The sequence below is a fragment of the Zosterops lateralis genome (assembly GCF_965231275.1).
Source record: "Zosterops lateralis genome assembly, chromosome: 6".
Lineage (NCBI taxonomy): Eukaryota > Metazoa > Chordata > Aves > Passeriformes > Zosteropidae > Zosterops > Zosterops lateralis.
Window position 1 is genome coordinate 11446526 of NC_139761.1, and position 15759 is coordinate 11462284.

Here is a 15759-nt window from a genome sequence, read left to right on the forward strand (position 1 = left end):
GCTGGGGAAATAAATTGTTACATAACTGCAGTTAAAAAGACACCTTTAGGCACTGCAGTTGGAAGTGATTGGTTCTGTTGTTTTGGTGGGGTATTTTTTTTTTAAATTGTTTTTCTTACAGTGTCAGGTTGGCCATTCAGGAAAAGAAGGTGGGAGAGCCAGGAGGGTCATGCCCTAGGGTGGGACAGATCCATGGCCTCACCAGCAGCACAGGCTGGCAGGAGCTGAACGCGTTGCTGGAGTTGGGGCAGGTAATGGGGCCCATTGGCATCCCGGACACAGCAAGTGATGAACCAGCTCCGGGGGCTGTCCAGGGGCTCCTGGCAGCAGCAAAAGGAGACAGAGCCAGAGACAGGGCTGGAGCACAGGTCCAAGGGGCCCTTTCAGCAGATGGGCTACCTACAGTAGCCCAACTGCAGGCAGCGGTGGAGCCCAGCATGGCTAAAGCACAGCTCAGATCAGAACCAGCACTATTGGGCTGGCCCAAAATGGTCCTGTGGGCAGGAGGGGGGTGACAGTCCCAGGTGAGGCTCCTCAGGGAGGTTAAGATTTCTTAATGCCCTCAAACCCCTGACCATTTTATGGCTTTCACGACCCTTTGCCTGTTTGCCACTGCTGCTTTTGATTCTTGAAAGCCTCGTCCTCTCCTTGAAATGCAACAAAAAAAGCAGAAGTGAAGAATTAAAACCAGCTGTCCTATTTCAGTTGACACGTGACATCTTTTCCTTTCTCCCCATGACACAGTCATGAAGGATACTTCTCTCAGCAGAGGTCTTTTAGGAGTATTTATAGAAAAGTCAGAATCTGATCCTTTAAATCTACTAGGTCTCTAAAATTAAAGACATTGAATACCTTTTTAACATTTAAAAATAGATAAATAGAACAATTTATAGATAAAACATTTCAAGCAAGAGACCTTTAACCTGAAATTAATATCTCAAAGACCTCTAAGATTCTATAGAATCTCACTTACAAGCATGTAAAAATAGCAACACTGACTGAATAGGTGAGATATCAGTGTGAATTTGCTCCTGCTGGTTGCACTCTCTAAAGCCTTTATCAGATATAGCAAGTGAGTTCAGCATGGACACTTGTTGCAGACTTTGGTGTAGAATAAGGTTTAGAAATTAATAAATAAACCAGTATAGCCCTTAATACTGTTTATTAAAAAAAAAAAAGCATTACTGAGTAATTTGCAAGTACTGTACTTGCCAAATGAACTATGCACAAGACAAGAATGCTGCAATACAGTTCCAGTGATAAGTTATTTTTTTTATTTTACAAGAAATAGCTGCCTTGAAGAGAAATCAAAATAACATTCCTTGCTTTTTAATCCTTCTTTTTTTTTTTTCCTTTTATTTTGGGGAAAGAAGAATCCTTAGCAAGCCAGACACATTACATTTCTTCATTATCACTCAGCACAATTTACAGCAAATATACCCACAAATACTGAGGCCAAACACAGGCAAAAAGTTTTACATATTGCTATAAAAAGTTGCAAGATGCTGCTTGGCTTTCAAGGGCCTAGATGGCAGTGTAGTTCTTAGTGTAATTAGTCAATTTGATCTTCTCTGGGAAGATAATATTAACTGAGAGGTTTTCCCCATTGTTAGACTTCAGAAAAAAGTTCTTTTTCTTGCGCAGGAGATGACTGTATTTGGCATTAGCAAGCCACATTTCACATTTTGAGAAAAAAACAATCCCAGTTGTACCCAAGACAACAAGACACGTAAGCAAGCCCAGCACAACAAAACATATCACCTGGCTTCTACTCAGTAAGGGATCTGCACTTTGAATTGTTTCTTTCACTGTTATTTTCAGGATTTCTTGCTGTTGATGCACTGATCTATGGTGAGCTTTTGAGAGTGGCTTGTAATTCTGCATATGCTTTGTCTCCATATTCATTCCAGAGAGACTTGTGTTTTTGCTGGGATGTTTGCAGGTCACACCAACAAACTCTGGTTTACAGATGCACTCAAACCCTCCCTGGGGCTGCTCACTGCAAGTCCCTCCATTCTCACAGGGGCCACTGGCACAGAACGTGACACGACTGCTGCAGAGCTTTCCGGTATAGCCACGGGGACAAGAACAGCTGAAACCCACACCAACATCTGTACAGGTTCCTCCATTCTCACATGGGTTGGATTCACAGTCGTCTCTGTCTATTTCACAGAAGTTGCCAGCAAAACCAGAAGGGCAGAGACAGGAAGCGTGGGGTGCAAAACCATTGTCATCAATGCATGTTCCTCCATTCTGGCAGGGAGAACTGGGATAGATAACAAACACAGAGACAAAATTGAAGTCCAAAGGAAGAAACTATTAGGAAACATTTCCTATAACAAAAAGAGCTGGTTTTCTTTAGAAGAGCCAATTCCAAATGCAAATCCACTAAAGTCAGTAAAGCTGAATAAAGAATGAGTTTGTCCAAAAGCTTTGTCAATAAAGAGTATAATATCTTCTGCTGACCCTTCAGGCAGGATTAGTACACCAATATATAAATTCAACCCAAGGAGCTGTGAAAAGATTTTAAATTATTTCAAACATTTATTCAAATTAAGCTTCTCACTATTTTTATATGCTTGGAGCTATTTAGCTGAGCAACTACTCAAGACAGAACAAAGACATGAGCAGCATGGCTGCCTCCTTTCTACTTGATTATTCCTAAATAGTCTATATATTGTACTGGTAGAGCAAAACAATGCCATAGCAGCTAGGTGTAAAGCTGATTGTTTTTATTCTGCCTGTCTGTGTTCTATGGCACAAAAAATTTAGAAGCAAACAGATACTTCCCTAGAAACTGCCCTTCAGTCAAAATTATTGATAGATACAATAATAAAAAAAATATCAATGAGAGAATTTCAGCCTGGGCAAAGACAGCTGTAATGTGAGAGCAGGACCATAGGAAACCAAGTATTTCTGCAAACTCTTTTAGTACTTCCTGACTAGTAGCCTGTTACTATGTTTTAAGTGACATAAATTCATTGAGAGATCTTTTCTATCTTTACAATGCTACTGGGCCTTACTGAGTAATGCCAAAAGATGTGACTACCCACTGACTGGCAAAAATGTGCCAATTCAGGGGATCTGTGCAAAGTGCCCTTGGTCCTTTAGCTGTTTCTGCTGCCTGACAAGGGGCCCTGGGTCCCAGGTTTACAAATAAACCTCAAACCCCACTTTCACGGCAGTTCATCACATATCAACAAAGCTTTTAAAACTCCCTTTGTAAAAAATGAAAAACATTTGGCAAGGTTTAGGACAAGCCTCTTTGATAACAAACCTTTTCTGAATATTTATGTATCCCTGAAGACATATAGCACAGTAATATCTGATAGTTGGTAAGTCCAAGCTGTTATTTAAGGCCCCCCACTCCCAGTGCAACGTCCCAGGGGTAATAAACATCACAGCTTCAGATGCAGACATTTCACATATGGAGAAGTCAGTAGCAACAGGATGTTATGGGATTCCATGGTGGGGCAGAGTGATTTAAAAGATCTGTTGATGTCTGTCTGACTGAGATGACTGTGAAACAGATACAAGCTCCTGACTACAGATGGTCCCTGATCACTGGCCACAACAAGGCTGGGCTAGTCACCACTGCTCTGGGACAACCTTTGGTAGAGATTGCTCCAAGCACCTCTGGCTTCACTGGGGACTGAAACACTCAGCAGCCACCCATCAGGGGAGACTGAACATTGTGGCAGAGGAATCATCTGTCTGTTTTCTGCAGCTTCCACATTAACTGCTCTGCCCTCCAGTACTGTTCTTCACTTCAGATGTTGGTAAAAAAGCACTAAAAGAACATAGTGGAAGTCTGGGAGCAGTTATTAGGAAAGCAAAACTGGGCTTTGACATAGACATTGTTAGTGATAACTCAAGGTAAGGAATTTCAACATATTAACCAGCCACTATGTCTTCTTAAGCAAAATACGGAAACTGGAGTTATACAGTGAGTTTGTATATGTATTTTGAGTGGTTATGGCCATATTGGAGAATCTAGCATTCTCTCTTAGCTTAATGGGTCCTAGGGAAAATTGGACAAGCTGAAAATGTGTAGAAGTTTGAACCTTCATGGCTGGGTTTAATCTCAGCTTTCTAGAGAAATGGGAAGAAATTGCAGGAGAACGTAAGTGTAAACTTTTTTTCTGAAAATTTCAGAAATGTAAAATATTGAAATAAAAAACAGTTAAGGGGAAAAATGTGGAATTTTGAAAATTTTCTTTATTTATTACTAACAGAGCTGCATTTGTCTAATTTAAATATGTTTAAATAAATAAAGCTTTAATATTAATTTCCTTGAATAAATCCTGCTACTTTGCATTTTTTGGCATTTAACACAGCAAGGTGTAGTACACGAAGGCTTAGTTGTGGAAAGCATTCCATATCATTCTTCTTTGCTTCCCAGATAGTCTGACTTCTTTTAGAAAGTACCACTCACTGCTCAGCTTCAAATCAAAGACCTCAAAACATCACATGGAGGTCACTAATGCAGATACATGTAAACAGGCTAGAATAGACATTTTGATTGTGAATTGTCCTGGTTACATTTGTGAATATTAACTAAGAAACCAGCAGTAATGCTCAGTAATATCAACATTTTTAATATTACCACTGAGGTAGAGAGGAATTGAGAGGAACTGGGATGTGAATGAAATGACACCATCTGATGAGGTCTCTTTCTGTGGTGTGGGATGCACTCTCTGCTGGACTGTGAATTATTAGCAGACATGGAGTGCTTATGCTGACAACAGTTGTCTTTTTGAACTAAATGCAGATTTGCAGAGCCTGCTGATAATTTTCCTGAAAAAGACAGGTTCCTAGAGAACCACTGTTTCAAGTATGTTGCTTTCTTGAGAAAAATTGTTCGTGATTTCCAGGTTAGTTCATCAGCATTCAGTTCAAAAAGAGAGTGCCAGGACAAAAAAAAAGTAGTTCCAGCAATTTAAAACCACAAGGCATGTAAGGAAGTGCCTGGAACTAATCTGTGTTTTTTTGTTGATGCTGTATTTTTGGAACTCACCTGTTTTTTGGAATAGCTAGTATACATGTCCACACTGAATTACTGAAATATTTGGTTTACAGATGAAAAGCAGAAAAACCTATTCATATGCCCCATATAAGGCAAGTAGCTTGGATGTGAGTCATGGCTCTTTCAAGGAACTTAAATTTCCTCATTGTCAATGAACAAAAATAGACAAACCAGAGTAGTTATCTTAGAGGCTGAAAGAAAACCCAGACAAAACTGTGAGAGTATCCCCCAAGTAAAGGTGATGATGAAAAAATTCTACTGACATGAAGTTGTGACAGCATGGCAATTTTTACCAGAGAGAGTGAGAGGTGTTAATATTCCTTAAACAAGAGTGTACAAGCCTTCAGGAAGATTCAGCCATAAGGTAGATCTGAATACTCATAATTGTCTATCACTGAGCAAAAAGAAAACCAGGGGGTATCCACATAGAGCTAGAGAGCAAGAAGGTATCTCCTAAAAGAAAACTGTGATTTTAGAAGGATAGTTTTACCAAGTTTGTATGCCATCATAAAGGCATTCTGTATGTTTCTGGGATCAGAACTCTGATGAGCTAGAAGACAGCAAATGCTTCTAGATTTGAACAGAAACCCCGATTCACATTTTCTCTAACACTGAAAGGTCTTCTGTTCTTTCAACAGTTCTATCGGTGACTTTGCTGGGAGTTCTTTAGCCTGTGCCCATTGCCTCTTGACCTTTCACTGGGCACCTCTATGAGAGCTGTGACCCTGTTGTCTTTACTTCCCCCATCAGGTACTCGTGGACACATCATGGGCAAGTTGCTCAGAGGCTGCTCTTCTCCAGGCTAAATGACCCAGCTCTCAGTGTCTCTTAATAGGAGAGATGTTCCCATTCTTTAATCATATCCATGGCCCTTCACTGGACTCACTCCAGTATTGCCATGTCCTTTTTATATTGGGTAGCCCAGAACTGGACCCAGCACTCCCAATGTGTTTCACCAAGACTGAGCAGAGGGGAAAGATCATCTCCCTCAACCTGCTGGCACTGCTGTTCTTAATGTCCTATTTCTTTTAAAGAACAGAGAGCAATGTTCCCTGTTCTGATGGAAGTGAGACTGTCTCCTTCAGTTATGGGCATATTATTATATGTTGGTTATGAAGAAAGGGCAGACTGGTGGGCTAGGTGCTTTCATGCAGACAGCTTGTGTGCTAACTACTGTTCTTATTAGGGTGTGTATAAATTATCCCTCACTAGAGGTGAGAACACAGGATGGGAGTCATTTCAGGTCTGTTTACAAAAATCATGAGAAGGCATAAATTCACCACAATAAAATGTGCAAGTTAGCACTTTTAGTACTCAAATTGTGCACAGAAAGCCACACTGTTAAGACATAATCTGTTAAGTCTTTACAATACTAATAGATCGGATTTGTAAATTTTGATAATAATACCAGCAATTATCAGAAGCATTGTGTATTTTAACACAGAGATACTTCCACTTAGCAAAGAATTCCGACTAACAGAAGTGCAGATTTTAAATGCATGTCAGAAATCAATATTTACCCATTAATAATGCAGGGTCCTTTCTTGAGATGGCAGTTTTTTCCTGTATATCCCTGGGCACACAGACAAATATATCCTCCATCACCAGTCTCTATACACGTTGAATTATTGGTGCAGGGCTTTGCTGAACATGGGTGAATATCTGTTGAAAAAAAACCAAAGAGGGCTTGATTAATCTAATGAGAAAGAGTTAGTAAATGGTATACAATACTTCAAATAAAATATAGCTTTAACAATACTTCATCCTGCATTTTAATAAATTCTGATCTATTCCCCCTTTGTTAAAATGGAGTTCAGGTTGTTCAACTATTGCAAACAATTTCAATTTATTTCTCTCTTTCTAGCTCCTGCTTGCAAAATGTGTTTTAATTGCTCCATTCTATAAATAAGTAGTATTAGAAATAAAATATTAGTATGGTACAAGAATTTCTGCATAGTCTAGCCATATTTTCATAATCTTGGCTTTTCCATGAGCAGAATTCTGATAAAGCAATCAGGAAACAAGAATTCTCCCTGCTCCCTGCCCATATCATTATGTGCTTATGAACAAATGTTGCATAAAAACAGAGATCAGCAATTTACAAAAAAAATCTGTTAAAATTTCATCTTTTGGCTGGGCTACATTCAACCCTTACATAACTGTACCAGAACACAAAACTGTATGATGTCTGGACCTGAAGTCACACATCTCATTTTCTTTGCAATTGCCCTGTTGAGCCACTTCGCACTCAAATGATTACTGAATTTTTAAAATAATTAAGACTAAATAAACAAACAAGTGCATATTTTAGCAAGCTACTGCAGCAGCTGCAGAGAAGTGCTGACTGGAAGGTATCTGATGCCTCAAACACACATATACACACTTTCTAAGAAGATGAAAAGGGATTTAAGGGCATTTATATTTTACTTCCCACAGCATAACATGAAATTTAGATGATACCATGAGGTACTGCAAAATTTTAACCACAGAAAATTACAGCCTTAGCTTTCAAATACAATCTTCCCTGGATAAAATCTTTCTCTGGATATTTCCTAATGCATTAGCCTTTTCTTGTTGCAAGACAACAATTTAGCATGCACTTTGAGTGTAAACTCCAATTTCCACAAGGACTAAAATAATCTCAAATGCTTTTTGGAGCAGTGTTGTTTGCCAGCTATTTTCACAGACTCTAAAGGCAGCTAATGAAGTGTGTACTTTGTACTTGAAACTTTCTGAAGTATATTTTTATATGAATGGGTATGTGTATATATACATTACTGTCAATAATTTATATCAGGTGTTTAATTTTATAACAGATCTTAAAACGGTGCTGTACCAGGTTCTTTTAAAACATAATACATAAATATCCTCAATTAGAATATTATTTTACCTCTCAAAAGGGCAACCACCAAGTGGTAACTGAGATGAAAACGCAAAAACAGGATGTTATATTTATATATATATTATGAGTGGCCTCAATCACATTACCCATAATTAACAGTTGCATCAAACTAAGTTGTCCTGCTGCAGTACATGAAGTAATCATTGAGTGTTTTCATGAGGAAAATATGCTCAGTAGTAGTTTGTCACAGGATAGATTTTAGCCTCTGTCTCATGCATTCACAGCACAGGCATTAGAGACTCCACTATACTCTCCGATGAGTTTACCAACATGTGGCCTTGGCAAAGCAGTCCAGTGACAAGCAGGACAATTTACTCCCAGCTTACACTGTATGTTGGCTTTTTAGCCAAATTGAGGCCAGGATTCCAGCAGGAGGTCATGGACCTGCTCACACGACTGTGTAGGCACAGCCAGGGCTGACAAGCTGACAGATCTGATTTAGCAAAGTGGATCAAACACTATGACTGGGCTGTCATTTTTTTCCTGGAAACAAATTGACTAAATTGATTTTTCCTTTGTTATGGTCAGTGTTTGATGTGGTTCCTGCACTGTGCAGTGTATATCAGCTGCAGAGGGAAGCTCTGTGCTGGGCAGCCCGGTCCCAGGGATTCATAGCCTGGATTTCAAGGCTGTGTTTCCATAAGATGAGAAGATTATGATGAATCATGGCATCATGATCCATTGCAAATAGGTTAACCAGAAGTGTCAACACCATGACCAACTCACAGATGTCTTTCTTCAAATGCCTTGTCTGTCCATAAGACAGCAATAACAGTCACAAATGCTACCACTGATTCTGCCCTACATGTTTACAGTGGATCAAGCCCAACCCATAACCTACGTCTCTAAATTACTAGGAAGGTCATTCTTGACCTGAACTGAGAACCAGGCTGCCCATATTAAAAACAGCTACACAATCAGAGGCATTAGCAAACCAGTTGGTTATCTAAAACTACTCCAGAAAGGAACTTCCATGATCAAAGCCAAGGAGCCCATATAGTAACTTTTCTACAAAACAGAAGAGGTATCATCACTAGTTCAAATCATCTTTTTTCCTCCCGTGCTTAGCAAGTAAATAAACTGCTAAGACTATATCACTATTTTAGAAATATTTCAGTTGTTTGTAGCAGCCAATGCACTTTAGACACTCTCACAATTTTCCATTGTAGGTTTTTCCTTTCTGTTTCCTAACCTGATCAAGTTTCATTTAATGATGTCTGTAAATTAACTGTAGCTACCTGTAATGACTTCATACAGGCAGGAAACTGACACCAACTTTTGGCAGAGGATGACGATATCAGGGGCTGAGCAATAACCCATTTGAAGTTTCCATGTGTTATTGGGTCAGGATAACACTTTCTATCAACTTTCCAGTAGCAAGAAAAGGAGGAGGAGCACGAGCACCCTTCTCTTGATCCCTTATGGCAAACAATCTATTTAGAGTAGGTAAAACCACTGAGGTGAAAGACTATCAACATAACATTATTGCAAATGAAAAAATAGTTATCCTTTTGTCTGAAAATTCTTGGCAGCTCTTCATGGGGATCTAAGTTCAAATTGACAAAAAAGACTCTGAGATGACTCTGAGTGTTGAGAGAAATAATCGCTTCTGCACTTAAACAAAGGATACCATTTTTGGTATTATAGGACTATCTTAATGAGTATATGTTAAATTAATACTTTTTCATAAAGATGTGGGTTCAATTTTCAATGCATTCTTTTGCATCCTAAGTAGCAATTGCAAAGCTCAGAATTGCAAAGATATATTAATATGAAGAAATTCAGCTATGCAATTAAAGCTTTTAGAAGTAGCTGTGAAGATGCTACCTTTAAAATATGGAACTTTGTATTCACTGACAAGCAACAGAACTGAGCCTCCTAAGGTGGCAGAGTGGAGATTGTTCTGTGTAGCTTTAGAAAACTCTGATTGTAGATCAGAGAAGGACTCATTCCTCCTCTAACTCTAATGAGAATCTAGGTGTCTGTCTCAGGTACAAACATATATATGAGATGTGTCCAGAACAACATCTGGAGAGCTTAGAGTCACATCTGCACCACGGATGTCACCACTGCTACCACAGCTCCGGCAAACATACATTTAAGAAGCCTCTTTCTGCTCATGTGTGCAGTCAGTGAGTACAGGCCTGCAAAACCTGATGAGTAGATGAGCACCTGAGAATCTTACATTAAATTCCATGTCATTGCAAGGATGTGACCTGCATAAAACCTTCTGATTCTTTTAGTTGTCTTGAAAATCTTACACAGTTCAAACTGTCATCCATCACCACTTTGGCTATACATTGGAGAGCTCAGGCATACTCTATAAATTATAAGCCATATACCAACAAAAGCCTGAAAGGCATGAAGAGAAAATGAGGCATTGGACACCTGTCCTCTCGCAGCTGCAGCTACATGGGCAGAACAGCGCATGCTCCTGGATGCTCATGTGGTTTCCATCCCCTCAGATCTCTCTGACTGAACATTGCCTGTGTCAGCCAAAATAAACCATCTCAACAAAGGCCAATTCTTCAGCTTGCTCATACTAAGCTGGCTGATTCTGACTGACAAAGGGTGAGAGTGCACACAGAGCTGTGCTCACCCCTCAGACCTGAGGGGGAAGTGGCAGCCTGTTCAGGAAGACTTTTTTCTCAGTTGTAGTAATGTTACTTCACTGAATAATCACTGAGTTAAGTAAAGGAAAAAATAAGCACAATGTTTTCCTTTCAAGAAGCACTAAGAAAATAGTATATACATATATACATATTGTGCTACATAAATATTTAATACTATTTAATATATACAACTTGTATTTTGATTAGAAAGGCTTACATGACAAGAAGGGAGCAGTTGTTTGCTGGCCTTGTCCCTGATAATTAATGTTTAAAATAGAATGAATTTACACTTTGCTCACACATATGCCCAATTACAAAAGATACTGCATTGCTATTGCCTAAATTATTACGGAAATTTGAGGTTTATGTGCTACTGCCCAGAATCTCCTCATTATCTGGAGCTAACATTCAGTATTTTTAAATTAGTTCTCCAGGAGGACTTTGTGTGTCTCGAACACCAGATGGGGCTGCTTCCCCTCACTTGCTCAAGGAGAGAAAAGGATGTGCAAACCTATGTCACAGAGGCTGCCAACCCAACCCTCCTCACAGATGCACTGCCAGGGCTTGGCACAGCTGCCGTGCAAGCACCCAGGGAAAGGAACACACTGATTACAAAGTGCACCCTGCCAGCCAGGCTGACACCTGAAAGAGATAAAAAGACAAGACAGAAGCACAGTTTATTTCTAATAAACATTATAAAAGTATGCCCCCTTTTTGAGGCACAATAAATAAACTCTTGCATGCAAAATTGTATTATTTGAACAAAAGTATTCCATCAGTGCTTCCAGGATACTTAGAAGCAGTTTATGTGAAGAAAACCATTTCATTCAGCAAGGAAAAAACCCAAAAAATAATCAATGTAAATATTTCATACTGGAAAAAGTAAATTAAAGGTATCTAAGGTATCTAAAAGTAAAGGTATCTAAAGGTAAAGGTATCTAAACATCCATGCTCTGTGATTCCAGTCACTGTATCCTAATAGAGTGCTGTTTCATTATAGATCCATGTTTTCAGACACCAAACCATTTTGGTTTCTATCTCTCTTATCAGGACTAGAATTACTGAATCTGACCACTCCCGCGCCAATACCCCTGTCTGACAGATCTTTTTACCTGCATTCACTAGGAAATTCACAGAATCCATTCTCTGGATGGCAGCCAGCTTTACAGTTCACGCCTGGAAGAAGCGATTTATAACATTATAGCAGAAAAATCGGCACAAACCCCCCCACATCATGTCCTTATACACATTACTGATGTTTTGAAAGAACTCAGAATGCAAAGTGTTCCTTTTCTTTTTTCTTCAAACATATTTTTGCATTGTAGAATTTTGAATTAACCTAATCTGGAACATGTTATAGGATATTTCTATAGGGCAAGTGAAATGACATACAGAATTAATCCCAAAAGAATGCAAAGTTGCTTTAGCACACGAAAAGTGGATGTAATATCCCTATACACCATTTATAAAGGATAATGTCAGAGCATATCCATGGATGTCATTTCACGACATGCCACTCCAAATGCATTGTCTCAGAACTGCTTGAAACACAAAAGTACTTTTATTCAGGGAAAAAAAAAATCCATTTAAAACTACTTAGAATAAAAGCGCTGAATTCATTTCAACCCTATACGGGATGAAAATAATAACTTTCATTAAATCATGCATAAATAACGTAAGTTAAGGAGAAGAGCCCTCAGTGGCAGTTTTTGTTTGTTAGCTCAGGCATTTGCCCCAGGCGATGCTCTCGGAGCTCTCCGCTGGCCGCGGACACCCCGCCAATGGCAGGAGAAACGCGCTCCCTCCGCTGCCAAGGGAAAGCCTCCCCACCACACCAGCATCTCTGCCTGGAGCTCCTGGGGACGCCTTTGACCGCCGAGGGACTCCGGCAGGGCTCCGGCATCGCCAAACTCCCCAAACTTTCCCGAGTCGCCTCCCGCGCGGCGGGCGGGGAGCGGAGCGGCCTTACCTGTGGCTGCGGGCAGCACCAGGGGCAGCAGGCAGCAGCAGCAGCAGCAGCAGCCCAGGATGCCGGCGGCGCGCAGCCCCACCATGGCCGGGCCGGGCCGGGGCCGCTGCGCTCCCCGCGGGGATCGGGGCCGGGAAAGCGGCGCCCCCCGCCCGCAGCGCCGCCGGGATGGGCGGACGGAGGGAGGAGGGAGGGACGGAGGGCGGGGAGGGCTGCCCGCCTCCCCCCGCGGCCGGGGAGCTGCCCACGGGACCGATAAACCCTGGTCAGTGCCGCCGCTCCGAGCCGGCGGCTCTCCGGGGACGGGCGGGGGAGCCGTGCACCCCCAGCACCTCCAGCACCTCCAGAAACTCCAGCAGGTCCAGCACCTCCAGCACCTCCAGCAGCCCCAGCACCTCCAGCAGCCCCAGCACCTTCAGCACCTCCAGCAGCTCCAGCACTCGGCTCCTGCCGCGGGAGAGGGGTGGGATCCTGTAGGGGCGCGGGAAAAGGGAGGTCTGGAGGCAGGAGGAGTGTTAAGCACTCCCTGGTCTCTCTTGAAACTCTCTCTCTCTCTCTCTCTCTCTCTCTCTCTCTCCTCTGGTCTCCTTGAAACTTAGTCTGGCTCTCCGCAAAGACCTAATGTGCGGGTCCTTAGAAATCTAAAGAATTCTCAGTCATTCCCATCAGAGCTCCAACACTTCCAGGAAAGGCTCAGCGAAGGCAGGGAAGGTGTAACACTGTTCTGTTTGTGAGGCTTGAGGATTCAAAAAAGACCCCACCAAAACGTCCCAAAGTGTACCTTTAGCAGTCACGGAACAAATCAAGAAAAAGCATTACTTTTACCACGAGGCAATTTAAATTCTGCATTTTATTCTGTGACTCTACATTTCTCTTTTATATCTCTTTATTCTTCCTTTGCGCTGTCCCTTAAGGAAATAGATTGGCTCTTTCTTATTCTTTGTGTGCCTTCTAGTTTATTGTTTTCTTTTAAAGAAGTTCTGCCTGGTTTTTAGGATTCCTGAGGGACCTGTTTTTTGCCTGCTGATGCACTGCTTTCTTCCACCAGACCTCATTTACTAATTTGCCTGCTTTTATGTGAAGCAACTAGAGATCCTTATACTACGGTGATAAAACCATGATGGACTTATTCAAGATTACCTGCTTGAAAATGCCCACTGGAAAGCACTCATTAGCTTCAGATTGTCCGTGTAGTGGTATTTCAAGAGTGGTGTCACGTAGGCTGTAAAAGTTTGCTGCTAGCAATGCTGCCTTTTAGTTTTAACCAAAAATGGAGGAAGTGAAGGACAGAAAAAGAGTAGAAAATGAGGGTTGGGTTAAAAGAGAACACTCAGGAGGTGAGGTGTGAGAGGCAGACACTGCTTCTTCAAGGCCCTCCTGAAGTTTTGGTATCTGAGAGAAACTATGGCTATCTGACTCCATAGGTACAGACTGCATCCATGACATTTCTGCTTGTCTTGCTTTCCTTTTACTGAAACGTTACTTTCTGTTTTGAAAAGATGACTTTGCCTCACAGCTTTTGCTCTAGTTCACCAAGCCTTGCTGGAGTATTGTCAATGGCACCCTGGAGAATGTGGAGTGGTAATGATGACTGCTGAATCCTTTACTCTGCCCTCTGGGAGCCTCTGCTTCTGTGGGATAAATATTAGCAGCTCTTTGTCTGTTCACTTTGCTTTCATTCTTAGTTATTTGTTCACACCCAGGTTGTGATGGGCCCAAGGTGTCTTATTCTTCCCTTAGGTTGTAAATTCTCTGCTTGCTGATGTAGAAGCCCTGCTCCTTTAGACCTTTTTTGTGGTTTTGGACTGAAATATAGCCTGGGTAGTTAAAAGGGTTCCAAGCATTCTGTGATTTCTGTGATATTCCAGTATTACCACGACCAACTAGTAAAAAAGTCTTTAATCTTTCTGCCTTCTATCCTAGAAATTTCTCCTTGTATTCTTCTTGCTTCAGACCTTGAGAGTAAAGAGTCTGTAGAATTCATAGGCTTTATTAGTCCTCTCATCAATGTCAAATTATCTTCTCTAATTTGCATTGTAAATAGAGGCTCTGACATAAAATGACACATTTCTTCTTCTATATTCTGAGATAACTGCCAAATACTTGCTGTATTGTTCAAACCTGACACCTTACAAAAATCATTAGGAAAGTCTGGTTCTCACAATGCTATGTACAATGTTATAATGGCCATTGCAAACTTCAGGTTTGGTATTCTCCTTGCTTTTTTAAATAGATACACTGTAAGCAAAAACTAACTCTTTTTTGGAGCACCTCTACTTCTTACTCTCTTGTAGGGGTGCCTCTTAGATTCCTGGAAATAGTTCCCATCTCCTCTACTTTCTTCAACTGTTATCTAAACATGACTTGCTAATTTTATTTCTAAGAGGTCATAATCCTTTCCTTTTAGAGTAGAGTCTATCTGTTGGAACAGAATCTGCCCAGATACTAATTCAAAAATAATTTCAAAACAGAAACCCAGAATTCTGTAAAACCAGGCTAATTCTCTTCTCTCCCCTCCTTCCACCTGAGTAAAGCAAACTGAAGATAATTTTACTTAGCTGGTTTACCACCAAAAGCACTCTGATCCAAATCTCCATTGTCTTCACAATACTTCTTGAAAATTACAGTAACTGTGTTCTGTGTTTCAAATCTTAGTGATTTCTTCTCAGGATAACCTTAATTTTTAAAATTTTTTGGGGTCTTCCTGTTAGAAATTGGAAAGGAAAGAATCTCATGTGATAGATGTCTAAGTGATCTTCCATTGGATGGAGATCATCCATTCTTTACCAAAAAATACTTGAGTGGTGAGTACACATTAAGAAGCACTGGTCTAGTGATCTCCTAACTGTGATTATTGGGAAACAGAGAGTTTAATGGAAATCTTGCGAGATTTCTGTTGGAACTTATTTTAGGAATCCGGAGCATCAGATCATCCGAGAGATTGATAGCAACAATTCAGTCCAGAAAAATGTCTTTAAGGATCCTTGTCCAGAAACTAATACAAATCTTCATTTGTTCCAAGAAAATGGCACACAATTGTCCTTCATTCTTAGACAGGAATAAGAAACACGTTCAAGGACTGAGATATTGGAAAAGGCAGACTGAGAATTTAACTTGGCAAGAAATTCCTTTTGTACACTGAATGTAGAAACAGAGTTCTTCATCCTTCTGGTCAGCAACATGCAAGCAACTTTGCAAGGTCTGAAAATGCAAAAGCAACAAGAAATTCTTGAAGTTATATCCTAGGTAG

At 40.7% G+C, this 15759-nt stretch overlaps 1 protein-coding gene across 1 annotated transcript; it reads right to left on the bottom strand.

The window, feature by feature from the left end:
* Nucleotides 1-1091: 1091 nt before the first annotated feature.
* DLK1 (delta like non-canonical Notch ligand 1) lies at nt 1092-12594 on the bottom strand (the record flags this gene model as incomplete). Its single annotated transcript, XM_083863989.1, has 5 exons — nt 1092-2266; nt 6547-6688; nt 11052-11182; nt 11653-11716; nt 12510-12594. The coding sequence occupies 5 exons, from the start codon at nt 12592-12594 to the stop codon at nt 1525-1527; spliced, it is 1164 nt and encodes a 387-aa protein (XP_083720115.1). The 3' UTR covers nt 1092-1524.
* Between the last annotated feature and the right edge of the window lie 3165 nt (nt 12595-15759).